We start from the raw sequence: 14,893 nt of genomic DNA on the forward strand, positions 1-14,893 counted from the left end.
TTTAAACCACGCGGCAGCCCCTTATTCCGTCTGAATGATTGCTTCTTGGTCAACGTGCAGGTTCCAAAGGAGCACAATTAAGTGTTCTGGAGTTCCCATTTTTTGTAATGTTAGTCATAATTTGTTATGATCCACACAGTTGAATGCCTTTGCATAATCAATATAATACAGGTAAACATCTTTCTGGTATTTTCTGCTTTCAGCCAAGATCCATCTCACATCAGCAATGATATCCCTCTTTTCATGTTGTCTTCCGAATCTGGCTTGAATTTCTGGAAGTTCCCTGTGGATGTACTGCTGCAACTCTTTTGCATTATCTTCAGCAAAATTTTACTTGCCTGTGGTATTAATGATATTGTTCAATAATTTCTGCATTCAGCAGGATCACCTTTATTTGGAATGGGCACAAACATGGAACTCATCCAGTCAGTTGGCCAGGCAGCTGTCTTCCAGACTTCTTGGCATAGACTAGTGAGTGCTGCCAGTGTTGCATCCATTGGTTGAAATATCTCAATTGGTACTCCATCCATTTCTGGAGCCTTGTTTCTCACCAGTGCCTTCAGTGTAGCTTGGATTTCTTACTTCAGCACCATCGCTTCTTGATCTTATGCTACCTCCTGAAGTGACTGAAAGTCAATCAACTGTTTTTGTTACAGTTACTGTGTATTCCTTCCATCTTCTTTTGATGCTTCTGGCATTGTTCAATTTTTTGTCCACAGAATCCTTCAACATTCAAACTGGAGGCTTGAATTTTTTCTTCAGTTCCTTCAGCTTGAGAAATGCTGAGTGTGTTTTTCCATTTTGGTTTTCTAACTCCAGGTCTTTGCATATTTCATTATAATTCTTTATCTTGTCTTTTCGATCTGCCCTTTGAAACTTTCTCTTCAGCTCTTTTACTTCATCATTTCTTTAATTCACATTAGCAATTCTATGTTCAAGAGCAAGTTTCAGAGTCTCTTCACGTCCAGTTTGGTCTTTTCTTTCTTATCTTTTTAATGACCTTTTGTTTTCTTCATGTATGATGTCCTTGATGTCATCCCACAACTTGTTTGGTCTTCAGTCATTAGTATTCAATGTGTCAAATCTGTTCTTGAGAACATCTCCAAATTTAAGTGGGGTATACGCAAGGTCGTACTTTGGCACTCGTGGAGTTGTTTCAATTTTCTTCATCTTCAACTTGAACTTGCATATGAGCACTTGATGGTCTGTTCTGCAGTCGGTCCCTGGCCTTGTTCTGACTGATGATATGGAGTTTCTCCATTGTCTCTTTCCACAGATGTAGTCGACGTGATTCCTGTCTATTCAATCCAGCAAGGCCCACGTGTATAGTGATGTTTTTGGTGTTTAAAATAAAGGTACTTCCAATGAATAGGTCCTTCGTCTTGCAAAATTCTATCATGCGATCGCCTGTATTGTTTGTATCATCAAGGCCATATTTTACAATTACCAAGACTTCTTTGTTTCCAACTTTCACAGTCCAATCACCAGTAATTATCAATGCATCTTGACTGCATGTTTGATCAATTTCAGACTGCAGAAGTTGGTAAAAATCTTCAGTTTCTTCATCTTTGGACTTGATGGTTGGTGCATAAATGTGAATAATAGTTGTATTAAGTGGTCTTCCTTGCAGATGTATGGAAATTTTCCTACCACTGAAAGCGCTGTACTTCAGGATAGATCTTGCAATGTTCGTTTTAACGATGAATGTGAGGCCATTCCTCTTCAATTTGCCACTCCTGGCATAGTAGACCATACGACTGTCCAATTCAGAATGGCCAATACCAGTCCATTACAGCTCACTAATGCCTAGGATACCTATCTTCAAGCATTCAATTTCATTTTTGATAACTTCCAGTTTTCCTAGATTCATACTTCATACATTCCACATTCCGATTATTAATGTATGTATGCATCCGTTTCTTCTCATTTTCAGTCGTGCCACATCAGCAAATGAAGGTCCCAAAAGCTTGACTCCATCCACATTATTAAGGTTGACTCTACTTTGAGAAGACAGGTCTTCCCAATCATATTTTGAGTATTTACTGAACTCAGTGGGGCTTATCTTCCTGTATTATATCAGACAATGTTCCACTGCTATTCATAAGGCTTTCACTGGACAATTTTTTTAAAAGTAGATCACCAGCTCCTTCCTCCTAGTCTTACTTTGGAAGCTCTGCTGAAACCTGTCCACCACTGGTGACCCTGCTGGTATTTGAAATAGTCGTGGCATAGCTTCAGCATCACAGCAACGCACAATCCAGCACAGTACAACAAACTGACAGATAAGTGGTATGTGTGTGCCCCACACATACCACACACACACATAAACATACGTACTGCAGCACGTGTACATATTTCTATCAGTAGGAATACTCCAACTAGGCAATATGATGGAAACAATCATGTATAGGTAAAGCATTCCCATTTGAAAGCTGTAAGTTTGTAAGTACAGAATGAAAAGAAGGAAGCTGCCTAATTTTCAAGAAGCTTAACTGACAGAGCATGGGAAGCCCCACATGCAAGTAAAAGGGGAAGTGTAAAATCAATTAAAGTCAGATATAAAAATATAAAGATATGCTACTAAAGGCTAAGAAAATAAAACACTGACTCTTACAAACAATGGTTCTAAAACATCTCCAAAGCAGGGACAAAGACCTGTTTTGAAGTTAATCATAACAAGATCATCAACTTACCCTTATCTAATTAGAAGGTATCTGTACTCTAAAAGAGAAAAGAATTATTCAGCAAGACTGATACCATTTTCCTCCAAAAGGAAATTGTGATAATGCAGCCAGCGTATGCCTTAAATGTAACTCAAGTGCTGATTTAAAAGGCACCTTTAAAAATGCATAAAGCCTCCTAGAGGCAGGCACACAGGCCATTAGACTAGATCATATTCAATAAAATTAAAGCTGCTCCATAAGAAGAAACCATGAAAATATTTGGCTGGAAGTTTAATTCAGATGTCATGTTCCAAGAATATACTTAAGGAGTTTGAATTATACTATCCATTCAAATAAATAAGGCTTATCTTATTTTGAAAAATGTAGTCAATTCAATAAGCATATTAGATCAGCACTGCTCATGTTAAAATAATTCTTTTTCTAATTATTCCCATGGGTTGACTGAGCCTTAAACTTACAAGCCCATTTTTAAACTTATTATTCCATGCATTTTAATTTTTTGACCTTAAAAGATAATAGTATATCTCATGAATATTAAAGGTATCCTTGTTTATTCTTATAATACTGGTTACTTGTATTCTCTAGTATCTTTCAATTCCCACAGTACTATGACGACATCAATACACAAAGTGAGAAATTTTCTAAGCGTCTTCTGGAAGGTGACAAACTCAAGGTTAATAAGACATAAACAATCTGGGACAAAATTTTGTGTAAGGAACTAGACCTGAGCTACAGAAGAGAGAAAAATACCAATGAAACAAGCAAGTCCCTAATTCTCGAGCCTTTATGGGGTATAAGAAGGAAGTTTCAACCTTAATTTTGGACCTTAATTCAATAGAACGAGAGAAAAAAAAATCAAGGTAATGACAGCCAAGTTAAAGATATTAAAGAAAAACAACCAAACACACATGAGTTAAATCTAAACTCTAGGAATAAAGTCTTTCAATTTCTTCAAGACACACAAAACACTCAATCTAGAGAAAACGTCTTCACTGATCCCATTAACTAGTTCATATTTTATTAGTCAGAGACTAGAAGGAACAGGAAGTAGGGTGGTAGAGACAACAAGTAGGACTCTATAGGGGAAAAAATAAAAATCTGTTTTCTGAGAGAAGGTGGCCCTTAAAAAAGAAAAAAGAAAAAAAAAAAAAAAAACTGTTGCTGTCAAGTCCATTCCGACTCATAGTGACCCTACAGGACAGAGGAGAACTGCCCCATAGGGTTTCCAAGGAGCAGGTGGTGGAGTCGAACTGCCGACCTTTTGGTTAGCAGCCGAGCTCTTAACCACTCTGCCACCAGGGCTCTTACAACTAGATAATTTTTACTCCTCTTTTTCCAAAATTTCTTTCTACAGACGTCAAGGAATGGAAGACTTTTCAAGTTAATGGTAACATATAGTACCACAAGACAAAAGCACAGAATGGACACAAGATATTTAAAAAGATATTAAATTTGGCCATTAGAACATCCTATAAAACTTTACCCTACCAAAAATAAAAAGCAAAAGCATGTGGGAGGGAGAGAAGGTAGGTGGTAGAGAGAGTGGATACATCAGTCATCAACAATCTGATACTTGATTCACCCTAGTGCCTTGCTATTCAATAATCAGGTATTCTGAAGACCCTGTCATGCCAGGTCCCTCACCCAACTTCCTCAGAATTCAATGTTGTTTCTAAGAACATTGTTTTACTTAATAACTACCATAAAACAAAAACATAGCTTAAATCAGAAAATACCAAAAATAACAATTTACGCTAATACAGCTAACGAAGAAGTCCTGGTGCTGCAATGGTTAAGCACTCAACTGCTAACTGAAAGGTCAGTGATTCAAACCCATCAGCCACTCCATGGGAGAAAAGATCTGGCTATCTGCTCCCGTAAAGATTACAGCCTAGGAAACCCTGTGGGCCAGTTCTACTCTGTGACATAGTCACTATGAGTCAGAATCGACTCAACAGCACACAACAACAACAGTAACATCAAACATTTTATCTCTTCAGTGTTAAAATGTACCCAGTATGTTTTAAAGAAGAATTTTCATTTAGGCTCAATATTCTTTTCTAGGCTCCAAAGAGCTCTGAAGTTAACTGGGCAGGCTATCTGGGAAGCACTTGTAGAATTCCTCTAGGACTGTCTGTGCTAAACTTGCAAAAAATATTATTTACTTTTAAAAAAATGCCAAACCAAAAGCCTACCAAACCAAAAACCTGTTGCCACCAGTCCGTTCCGACTCACAGTGACCCTATAGGACAGAGTAGAACTGTTCCACAGCGTTTCCAAGGAGCACCTGGTGGATTCAAACTGCCAACCTCTTGGTTAGCTGCTACAGCTCTTAACCATTAAAGCTACCACAGAGGAAACCTAAAGGCAGAGCTAAAAATACTGCTTTGTGGGCTTTTTTTCTCCATATGGGAAACCATCAAGTACCCCCACGCATCAATCCCTCCAACCAGATCTCCACTGCCATCGGGGTTTCTCTTCTGTCAATGCTTTCTTCTTGCCAAGTTAAAGCACAGAGTCAAGAGAGCACAACCAGCAATCAATTGGGCACCCAGTCGTCCAGTTCAAAAGGTAGGCCTTGACAATACCACCCCTCTACCAGGGCAGATGCCAACTTAAGTAGGAAATTTACATGGTAATTTACAGCAATTCTATTTTCATACCTCCAGTAACATAAGTGAATACATTTTAAAAGGAGATATTTGATTTTACCCCTGCTCTGTTCAAACCAAGAAAACCCAAACCCGTTTCTGTCGAGTTGATTCTGACTCATAGTTACCCTACAGGACAGAGTAGAACTGCCGCACAGGGTTTCCAAGGAGCAACTGGTGGATTCAAACTGCCGACCTTTTGGTTAGCAGCCATAGCTCTTAACCTCTGTGCCACCAGAGCTACCCTGCTCTGTTTAGTACTCTTAAATACCCCAGTGGAAAAAAAGCATGTGATTTAAGCTAGAAAGCATTTAACCTCTCCATCTTATGAGGCTAAACTTGTGATTATATTTTTGGTAACTATTCTGCCCCAGAAATTAAATAAAATTGATAAAACACTTGTAATAATAATAAAAAAAAATAGTATGGGGGTTAGAGATGGCATTATGGTTGCACTATACCACATGGCCAAAAGGATATTTAAAAATGTCCTGGAAAATAAAAGCAGCAGGACTGACTTATGAAACCAGAAGCTCTTTGTGCTCTGCTGTTTGCTTCTTAAAATCATTATTCTTTTCATGTACTTACTAGAGTTTTTTTTTTTTTTAATGACTCGTGGCTTGGTTATTATACCAGGATTAGAATAAAGCTTGAAAATTGGAATATTTATACCTGTCAATGAGTCAGAACATCATCTTTGGACTAAAGAGGGACTGCAGCATTGTGTGGACTAAACAGGGGTTGCAAACGCCCCACTCAGGCCAAATCCAGACTGCCCCCTGCTTCTGTAGGGCCCGGAAGCTAAGAATGGTTTTTACATTTTTAAAGAGTTCTTTATCAAAAAGAAAAAGAACAAAAAAGAAACATATAGAGCAGAGACCATGGACCACAAAACCTTTTACTATCTAGCCTTTTACAGAGAAAGTTTGCTGGACTGTAAGAAATAAAGATTTAAAAAGTGGAGAGGGGCCCATTTGTAGAAACTTAATATATTCACAGAGCTTATATATCTTCAGTGGCTCATGTATTATAAAATAAAGTAACTGAAAGAGCTTGGCCTAAAAATTGAAACGCAAGAATAAAATCTTACCAAGAAAAAATAAAAAGGGAAAACTGGATATAGCAGAGACAGCTAAAATGACCCCCGTATTCTGCAGGTCAAGGTTTCTCAACCTCAGCACTATTGATGTTTTTGGAATGGATAATTTGTTGTTGTTGGGGGTTATCCTGCACTATGTAGGATGTTTAGAAGTATCTCTGGTCTCTACCCACTGTATGCCAGTAGCACCCTCCCCCCCAAGTTATACCAACATAACTGCCTTCAGGCATTGTCAATAGCACCCTAGTGAGCAAAATCATCTCCGGCTGAGAACCACTGCTGTAGGTTATTATCCTTTTGTCCCCACCTTCAAAATCAGAAGATGCTATTTCCCAAGGAGGTTTTCTCTGCGCCCACAAAAAAATAAAGAAATAAATAATAATTTTAAAAAGGAAACCAGAAGTCCTAGGAGAATCTGTCAATCAAAATACTGGGCAGTGAGTTCTGAGAGTTCTCTCTGAGTTTAATAGCTGGGCACAAGAACTAGACCAAACTTACCTAAAACGCTGTGCCTGCTGAGCTAGCGGTCCTGGATACCTTCTGTTTGGAGACTGGTACAGCTGGGAAAGGATGGCCTGATTGGTTTTTTGGCTTGGATTATTAGCAAACTTTACAGTGATTGGCTCTGTGGCACCAGGAGGTTTCTGGCCATTTAGGCCTTTGATAGCTTCTTCTGCCTCAATCCGCTTGTCAAATCGAATAAACCCTACACCCCTTGATATGCCTACAGTAGATTTGGGTAAGGATTTGGGAAAGAAGGAGTGGAAGGAGGAGGGGGAGAGAAGAAAGGATAAATTAATTTTTCCTTCCCAAGAACATGCTTTCACCCACATACAACATTTGCCAAAAAATTACACCAGGAGGAACGTTCATCTTAACTTACTAGCAATTCTGTCTAGAATTACAGTTTTGTTTTATTATGTAAGGCATGAAGTCACCTATACAATTTGAGTACCCATTATTACATGCCAACCACTAAGCATGGGTGAGACGAGAAAGCACACAAGTTCGTCTCTGCTGTTCACGTTTACATATTCTCTCTTTCTTTCACTCTCTAACAGTGCCAACAGCATGTCTCAGTTCCATTTTTCAAATTTTTCTACTGGACAAGCCGCTTAGAAACAAGGGGCACAGTAGCTCTCTTCCTTGTAACAGAGAACAGGACCAGATCAGGCATTTGCTAAAAAGGCCAGAAAGCTATGCTAAAAAAATACATGTAGAAAGACAGAATTCAGCTAAAATTTGAAATAAATGCAGCTTAATATTATTGTATAAGATACAAGCCCTTTAAGAAAAATGTCTGAAGAGGCTTTTCTGGTTTCCTGAAGTTAGCCCACTCCTTCTAGCTAGCTATACTCTATTAGATGAATAATATTACATGGGAGAATAGGTAAAAGAGGACCTAGATTTATTTTAAAAAATGAAAAGAACAAAGAAATCATCAAAGATCCCTGGCCTCAGCAGCATTACTCCTGACTATGGAATGCCATTCCCTGTCCCACACTGAATGGGAAAGCAGAGGGGTGGCCAATGGTCTTGCCAATTTATGAGAAATGGTAGCAGTAAATCCAACACATCACGTTTAATCAGCTTGAACAGACTAGCTGAGGTGGCCAGTTGTAGGAAGACGTTTTCTTGGCAAACAACTTAGTACTAGCAGTGCCAGTGTGGGACTAGCAGCTAGAAAGGCCTAGAGAGTCAGAGAGTGTCAATGAAGAAAATGAGGGGTTACTGACAAGGAGACAGACTTAGAAAAAGCACGAGACCACCATGATTTATAGGAACTTTAAAAAGAAATGAAGGTCCACTTGCTTTACAATTAACACTGTGTAAGTTCAATGGCTCAGAATTTTTATCGAGAGTTGATAAGGAATTTATTCCATATACACTTATCTCAGATACCCTCTATCACTTTACCTTTCCTATTTAAGCTATACCCATTACACATTATTACCATCTGATGGCTGAGTAACAAAATTGCGGGGTTTTATTTTTTCATTTCAAGTAAAGGGAATAAATTTGTTTTGAAAGCCACAAGTATAAAGACGAAAACAGTGGAATGATAGGGAAGTATATCCTTTTCGTTATCTGCTAGCTCCTACTGAGAATAACCCGTGGGGCTTAGCTTTTCCATTAGGAAAGCATTAGATTAGCAATGAAATGGGCTCTACACAGGCTAAGTCACCTAAACCGATGGTCCTCAGATTTGAGAATGCATCAGAATAACCTGAAGGGTTTGGTAAAGCATCCCACCCCCAGAGTATTATTCAGTAGGTCTGGTGTGGGGCCCCAAAATTTGCCTTTCTAGCAAGGTTCCAAGAGGATGCTGATGCTGTAGGTACAGTACCACACTTGAGAACTCCTGACTAGCCCATGAGGTGGTGTGCTAAGTCCACCCTGAGCCTAAGCACTCCGGGTGGAATTTCAGTTAAGAGACGGGCTTTCTGTATCACAGGTGAAATCCACTCTCACTTCACCAAATTCTCACTAAAAAGGAATGGTCAAAAAGTATGAAGGATATGGACAAAATCAAAGGGCATTGTTGTTGCTTTAAAATAATTTATCGGGATTGCTCTCCCGGGATTTACTATTTAACCCCATTAGCCGTCTGTGCTCTGACACAGTGTGATAGCTTGTTTAAAGAGGGTTAGGGAAGAACTAATATGTCTAAGAAGAAAGACTATTTTATAAACTCTCACCTAAATTTTCTCTACAGCAAAGCCTATAGGCCATTCTCATAAGCATGTATATGGAGGTAGGTCTCTCTATATCCAGAACTCTAGCGGCAGTGCTGCCGATGAAGCCAATTAACAGAACAGAGGGACTGCTTCTGATCAAATTCGAATCGACTAAACTAACTTTCATTTGAAGAATTAAAAACTTGGCCTGACTTTTTACTCTGTGGTTATTCCATTGCTTTCCTTAAAATAAACTTTCAGATATTATGATATACAATATATCTCCAGTGGTATTATAAGAAAAAGAGCAAGAAGAAGGAGAGAGAAAGAGAAAGGAGAGGGAAAAAAAAACCTACTTTTAAAAAATCCCACTAAATCTTAATGTGGCTGCTTCAGAATATGGCTCTACAGGTGATATTGTTTCCTCCTCGCCACACTGCTACATTTTCTAAATGCTTTAAAAGGAACTTGTATTGCTTTTATAATAAAATAAATACCGGTACTTCATTTTTAGAATCCATATTCAAATCTACAGCTAGACTTCACTTAAACTTTAGCCGAAGGCGTTCCTTACATGCACAATTTTTAATAAGCATATTAGTCTTCTCATTTCAGTTTTGTTAAAAGTTACGTTAGGCAGAAAATAAATGTTTAACATTCAAAATGTCTTATTCTTATATATGTCTAGACATCACAGCACGGACCTGAGAAACAGCCTTAACAGCAATTACCAGTTTGGATATAGTGTAATCCTCCCTTGGAGAACCAGGTGCCTATTGCTGCATTAAACTCTGCTTTTTTACAAAAGTAAAGATAGTTTATTGGTACTCTATAAGGAAGATGGGGGCTATTTTCACGCAGCAGTTTGGAAATGAAGATTACAGCATCTGTAAATTTATTACAAGCCATGAAACAGGCTGCAAACCTGCACCTTCAGGGTGGAAATGACTCAAGCTCGCTCACTACACTCCACAATCTATTTTTGTCCATGCATATTTATGAACAATTCCAGCAGAAAATTGCATTTTCTGGCCCACATATACCTTTGATGTATTCTAGAGGCAAGACTGCTGTATCAGAAGGGAGAATATTTCACAAGCTGCCAGTTGGAGAGAGTGAAGGACCATCCTGAGCGGCTGCCTACTTACCAGTGACTTGGTCAACAAGAATACGGGAAGTAATAATGCGTCCGTATTGTGAAAAAAGTTGCTCCAACTCCTTCTGGGTCATTGTCTTCGGAAGTCCGCTGACATACAAATTTGCATCTCTGATAGAAGCTGAACTTGGGCGAGCATAGGAAACCTGAAAAAGAGGAATAAAATTAAATGTGTATGCACTCAGTCACCTCCAATCAAATACTCAAGGACTGCCTGAGTTAGTAGATTTTCCATAAGTACCATACAGTCTTGGAAGTTAAAGCAAGCCTAGCTCTAACTTCTTTATTCATTTTGGGTGAAATTCAAGGGAAATGGTGTTCCCTGGTTGGAGAAGAGAAGTATTTACCCCTCAAGGGTTGCATATACCAATGATGCATATAGCACAGTCTACTCCTAGTATCAGGTTATCTTCAATGGGACCAACTCCCCAAATTAGGAATTCTGGCTCAATCATTCTAAGCTTTGTTTTTGTTGTTAGCTGCCATGGAGTTCGTCCCTGACTCATGGTGACCCCAGGCACAATGGGATCAGACGGTTGTGATTTACAGGGCTTTCTATCGGCTGATTTTCAGAAGTAGATCGCCAGGTCTTTCTTCCTAATTCTAAGCTTTTAAGTCTAAATTCATCAGACACATTTCTGTGACCTTTTTTCCAGCCTCTCTCATCTCTAGGGATGGTGATACGTTTCTAAAAAAAATGTACTCTATTGTAAGTGCATCCTTTTGATTTACTCCAAATAACTTCCTAGTTTCCATAAATCCCCAGAAACTTAAACACCTAAATGGGTTATATCCCCCACTATCCCTTGTCTATTGTCTTCTTGTCTGTAAGTGTTTTTAGCCTTGATTTTCAAAAGGTCTTAAATCCTACTATTGGCTTCACCTGTCATTTTATGCACCCTTCCTAGCTTCCTGCCTTTTCAGATATAGTGTCCACAATTCTACAAGAATGGAAGACAAAGTAAGTCTGCATGTTTTTACAATCATTCTTCATGTAATAAGCTCCATGAGAGAAGGACTCTGTCTCATTCATCATTGTATCCTCAGTGTCTAGTCAATGCATGGCATGTGATAGATGCTAAAATATTTGCTGAGTAAGGCCTATAGAAGAGGGTTACCGGAGCACAGCATTTAAGGGGCAGTTCAGTAAGTCATCTAGATCTCTTGCTCTGACTGTAATCAATGGCTCTTTGGCTGTTACCTATCTCTGCCAATTTTTAGGTAACTCCAAGTCTCATGAGCTCTCCCTGATTACATTCCATTTGTTTAACTATAAACCCTTCTGGACTAGCCAGCTCCAAGGACAGAAATTATCTTGTGTACCTTATCTTCCAGGTCATTCATAAAAAAGACCAATCGGACTAACTCTGGGATTGATCACTGTGGTACTGTGAAATGATTACTTCTGCCTGCTCATTTTAACCATTAATGCCCACCTTTAATCCAGTTCATTGTTATTACTAAATAATAAATTGTAATTTACACTAGTATTTAAATATCTTTTGGTATGGGACACCAAATATTTTCTTCATGGTTTAAATTATGCCCCCAGCTGCCTGTATGAGCACTTTTTTTCCTTTCCAGAAAAAAAGGTAAGTCAGGTCTTATACTACTTTATAGAGATCTTGCTTTTACCTCTGTATCACAGTAGTGATAACATTAGTGTTAACATTATTCCCACCCTTTAACCAGATTGTTCATTAACAAATGAAAATACACCTGCTGTTTCAAAGTTTATATTTAGAAGTTATATTAGCACTGTCCTGTCCTACAGAAACAAGGAATTTGAAAGTGTTGGAGAGGAGACAACTATTCACACATATGTATTTTTCTTTATGCCTAAGCACTTAAGGGCAGTGAAGATGGGGGAACTTAAACGTAAGTGAAAAAATAAGAAATGAAAGAAAATTTCAAAGTGATCACCAAAATCATTTAAATGGAACCTAGTCTTGGGACTGTTAGGAACTGATGTAACATAAGGCTACTGAATTATATACACATTCAGTGATCTGAACACATGAATATCCATTTTCTTTTTTAGAGCACAACTCTCAATTATCTGGGGAAGCTATAATCACCAGGGCTTTGATCTCCCTTGGGATCTGGGATGCTACTGCTTATTTCAGTGGTTCTCAGTAAGTCAGCTGTTCTGCTCCAGATCATGCGGCTGAAGTGTCCCATTATGAAGAGTCACTTCCCATGGGTAACAGGTAAGCATCCACAGGTTCTCCAAGGAGGCTAGCTTCCAGCGACTGATGAAACGTGATGGGTCAGGCAGGCAGCCTCTATAAGGAGCTCAAGCATGGTATGATGCAGTGTAACAGTGGTTAAAGCTCAGACAGACTGAGCTTAAACTAGGCTCAATTCATCCTGGGCTCTGTGAACCCAGGCAAACTCTTTTGGCCTATTTCCTCATAAATAGTGCCTTCTTTGTACTTTTAAGAGTAATCCATTATCCACATGTAGTACTTGGCACAGAGCCTAAAATGTAGGTGTCTACATTATGTTATTTACCTCTACATGCATCTGTAAAAGTAGGTAAAGACCAGGCCAGCAAAGTTGGAAATAACCCGAGTCCATTACCATGTTCCAGAATAATTTATTTATACAGTGGCATTCACTGCTTCGTGTATTTCAGATGCATATGTGTCGGAATCAACTCGACGGCAGTGGGTGTTTTGGTTTGGTGGGTGGAACGTTTAAAAAGTTAGCCTAAAATATATTTAGGAAAATGGATTTAAATTTAGTTCTTATATAAAAGCTTTGAACATATACTTGGGTCAGTTATGTTTTGTTTTTCAGTGTCCAGTCTTTAGTTTCATTGCTTCTTTAATTCAAAGATGGTCCAAGAACAGTCACAAACCTTCTCAAAACAGTCTTCTCGGAACTTTTTCAAAGAAACTGATTTTCCATTACCAAAGGCAGAACAGAGGTGACTAGATTATATATAAACACACGGTGGTAACAAACAATGTTTACATTTAACTTATATTTAGGGGCTAGTGGGACTTCACCATTTACAAAGCATTTTCAAATATACATATCCCCCACTTTTCGGAAGTTCACTTATGCCACTTAGCTTTTACGAAAGACAAACATTATTACTTGTTTTCACCAATCACAATAAACTCGAAGAGGATTTTCACTTTCATGAAAAGAAGGCAAAAGAAGAAAGTAGTGTCCAGCGTTTGTTTTGCAGGAGCCCTTAAAGTGGCAGCACGCACCCTGAGCAGCTAAGAGCAGTGTCACCAAGCTCCTTCCCGGGGAACTACACTCAGCAATTCAGTATCAAGCCACAATGGCTTTCAACTGTGGCTGTAAGCATCTGTGCTTTATCTCAATTTATTTTGTGCATCCATTAGCAAGATGTTTCCTAAGGTATCAGGAAAGTCTAAAAGAGCTCATAAAGGTTTTATGTGTTATTTGGTATGATTTGGTAGGTTATTTTTTGGGTCTGGGAACACTCAAAATTTCTTCTCAGATAAATTACTGTAATGGTAATTGCTTCTTCACTTTATGCCATTTCACCTTACTAGAGGTTTCATAGGAAAGCTCTACTTTCAGATAGCGGGGGAAACCTGTATAGCATTTTGTGTCTCACAACAACCCTGGGAGGTAGGTAGGGCACACATTAATATTTACAGCTGGAGAAATAGGCAGAGACAAGGTAAATAACATGTCTAAGGTTCTACACAGCTAATGTTGGATTCTGGATTCAAACTCAGATCGTCTGACTCCAGGTTCTTGTCTCCTCATCCAGTTTTCTTTCCACAGTAAAACATAATAATTGCTCATCAGTTCACTTGGTCTGAGAGTTTAGGAAAATTAAAGGAATCTCAGCTGTTTCTTTAACACACACACAACATACACACATACACAGCAAAATCAAGTCAGTCAGCAGAAAACAGGATGGCTGTAGGAATTACAGTTATGCCTAAAGTTATTTTACTTTATATTAAATTTTAAGTAACTTCCTGAGGGAAGGTGAGTGGCCAGTAATTGAGATTAACTGGAGATACCGCACATCATAATTAGGATTTTGAAATTAGTTTTATTACTTTCTAATTCTTAGAATATAATTAAAGGAGCAATCCCTCCCCACTTCCAGGAAATGAAGATTTAAGGAAGGGCAACTGCCCTCCCCCCAGATCAAGATGCCATGTCTCACACCTTGCCCTTTACTATTTCCTGGGATGAAAGCAGCCCCTCTTCCCTTGCTCCATTAGAGATGTCACTGTCATCAACACCCTCCATTCCAAGGAAAGAAAAAAAAACCCTTCTTCTTCTTCCATCTCAAAGGATTAAAACAGAAAATGCACTTGGACAAAAGTGGGAAGAAGGTTTGCACTTTGGAGATCCAAATCCATTTCCAGAACAAATTTGTATATCTGAAAATTACCAGCAACCTTTCTCCATTCTGATTTCCCTATCAATTTGGAGCTCCTACTGGTGCCCTGCTTTAATGCTTACATGGAATACCACGTTGGGGCTATTTTCAGCACCCAAATGTTAAGTCTATCTTTATGGCTCTTCAAGACTGAACTCCCCAAGAAAGGGTATGCTTTATGACAAATTCTGTTATTAGAACTACTTCAGTACAATAAGCCTCCAGCATATTTCCCAGT

General features: G+C 38.7%; 1 protein-coding gene across 29 annotated transcripts in view; it reads right to left on the reverse strand.

Annotated features, from left to right (window-relative positions):
- ELAVL2 (ELAV like RNA binding protein 2) overlaps positions 1-14,893 on the reverse strand; it is a 202,504-nt gene that overhangs the window by 14,508 nt on the left and 173,103 nt on the right. For all 29 annotated transcript variants that reach the window (XM_023728658.1, XM_023728654.1, XM_023728652.1 and 26 more), the window contains 2 exons: positions 10,261-10,414; positions 6,933-7,158 (listed from right to left, as the gene is read on the reverse strand). In XM_023728658.1, coding sequence (XP_023584426.1) covers positions 6,933-7,158; positions 10,261-10,414 — 380 coding nt within the window. The remainder of the gene's footprint in view (positions 1-6,932; positions 7,159-10,260; positions 10,415-14,893) is intronic.

This window comes from Trichechus manatus, unplaced genomic scaffold, assembly GCF_000243295.1.
Source record: "Trichechus manatus latirostris isolate Lorelei unplaced genomic scaffold, TriManLat1.0 scaffold00025, whole genome shotgun sequence".
NCBI classification, from domain to species: Eukaryota; Metazoa; Chordata; class Mammalia; order Sirenia; family Trichechidae; genus Trichechus; species Trichechus manatus.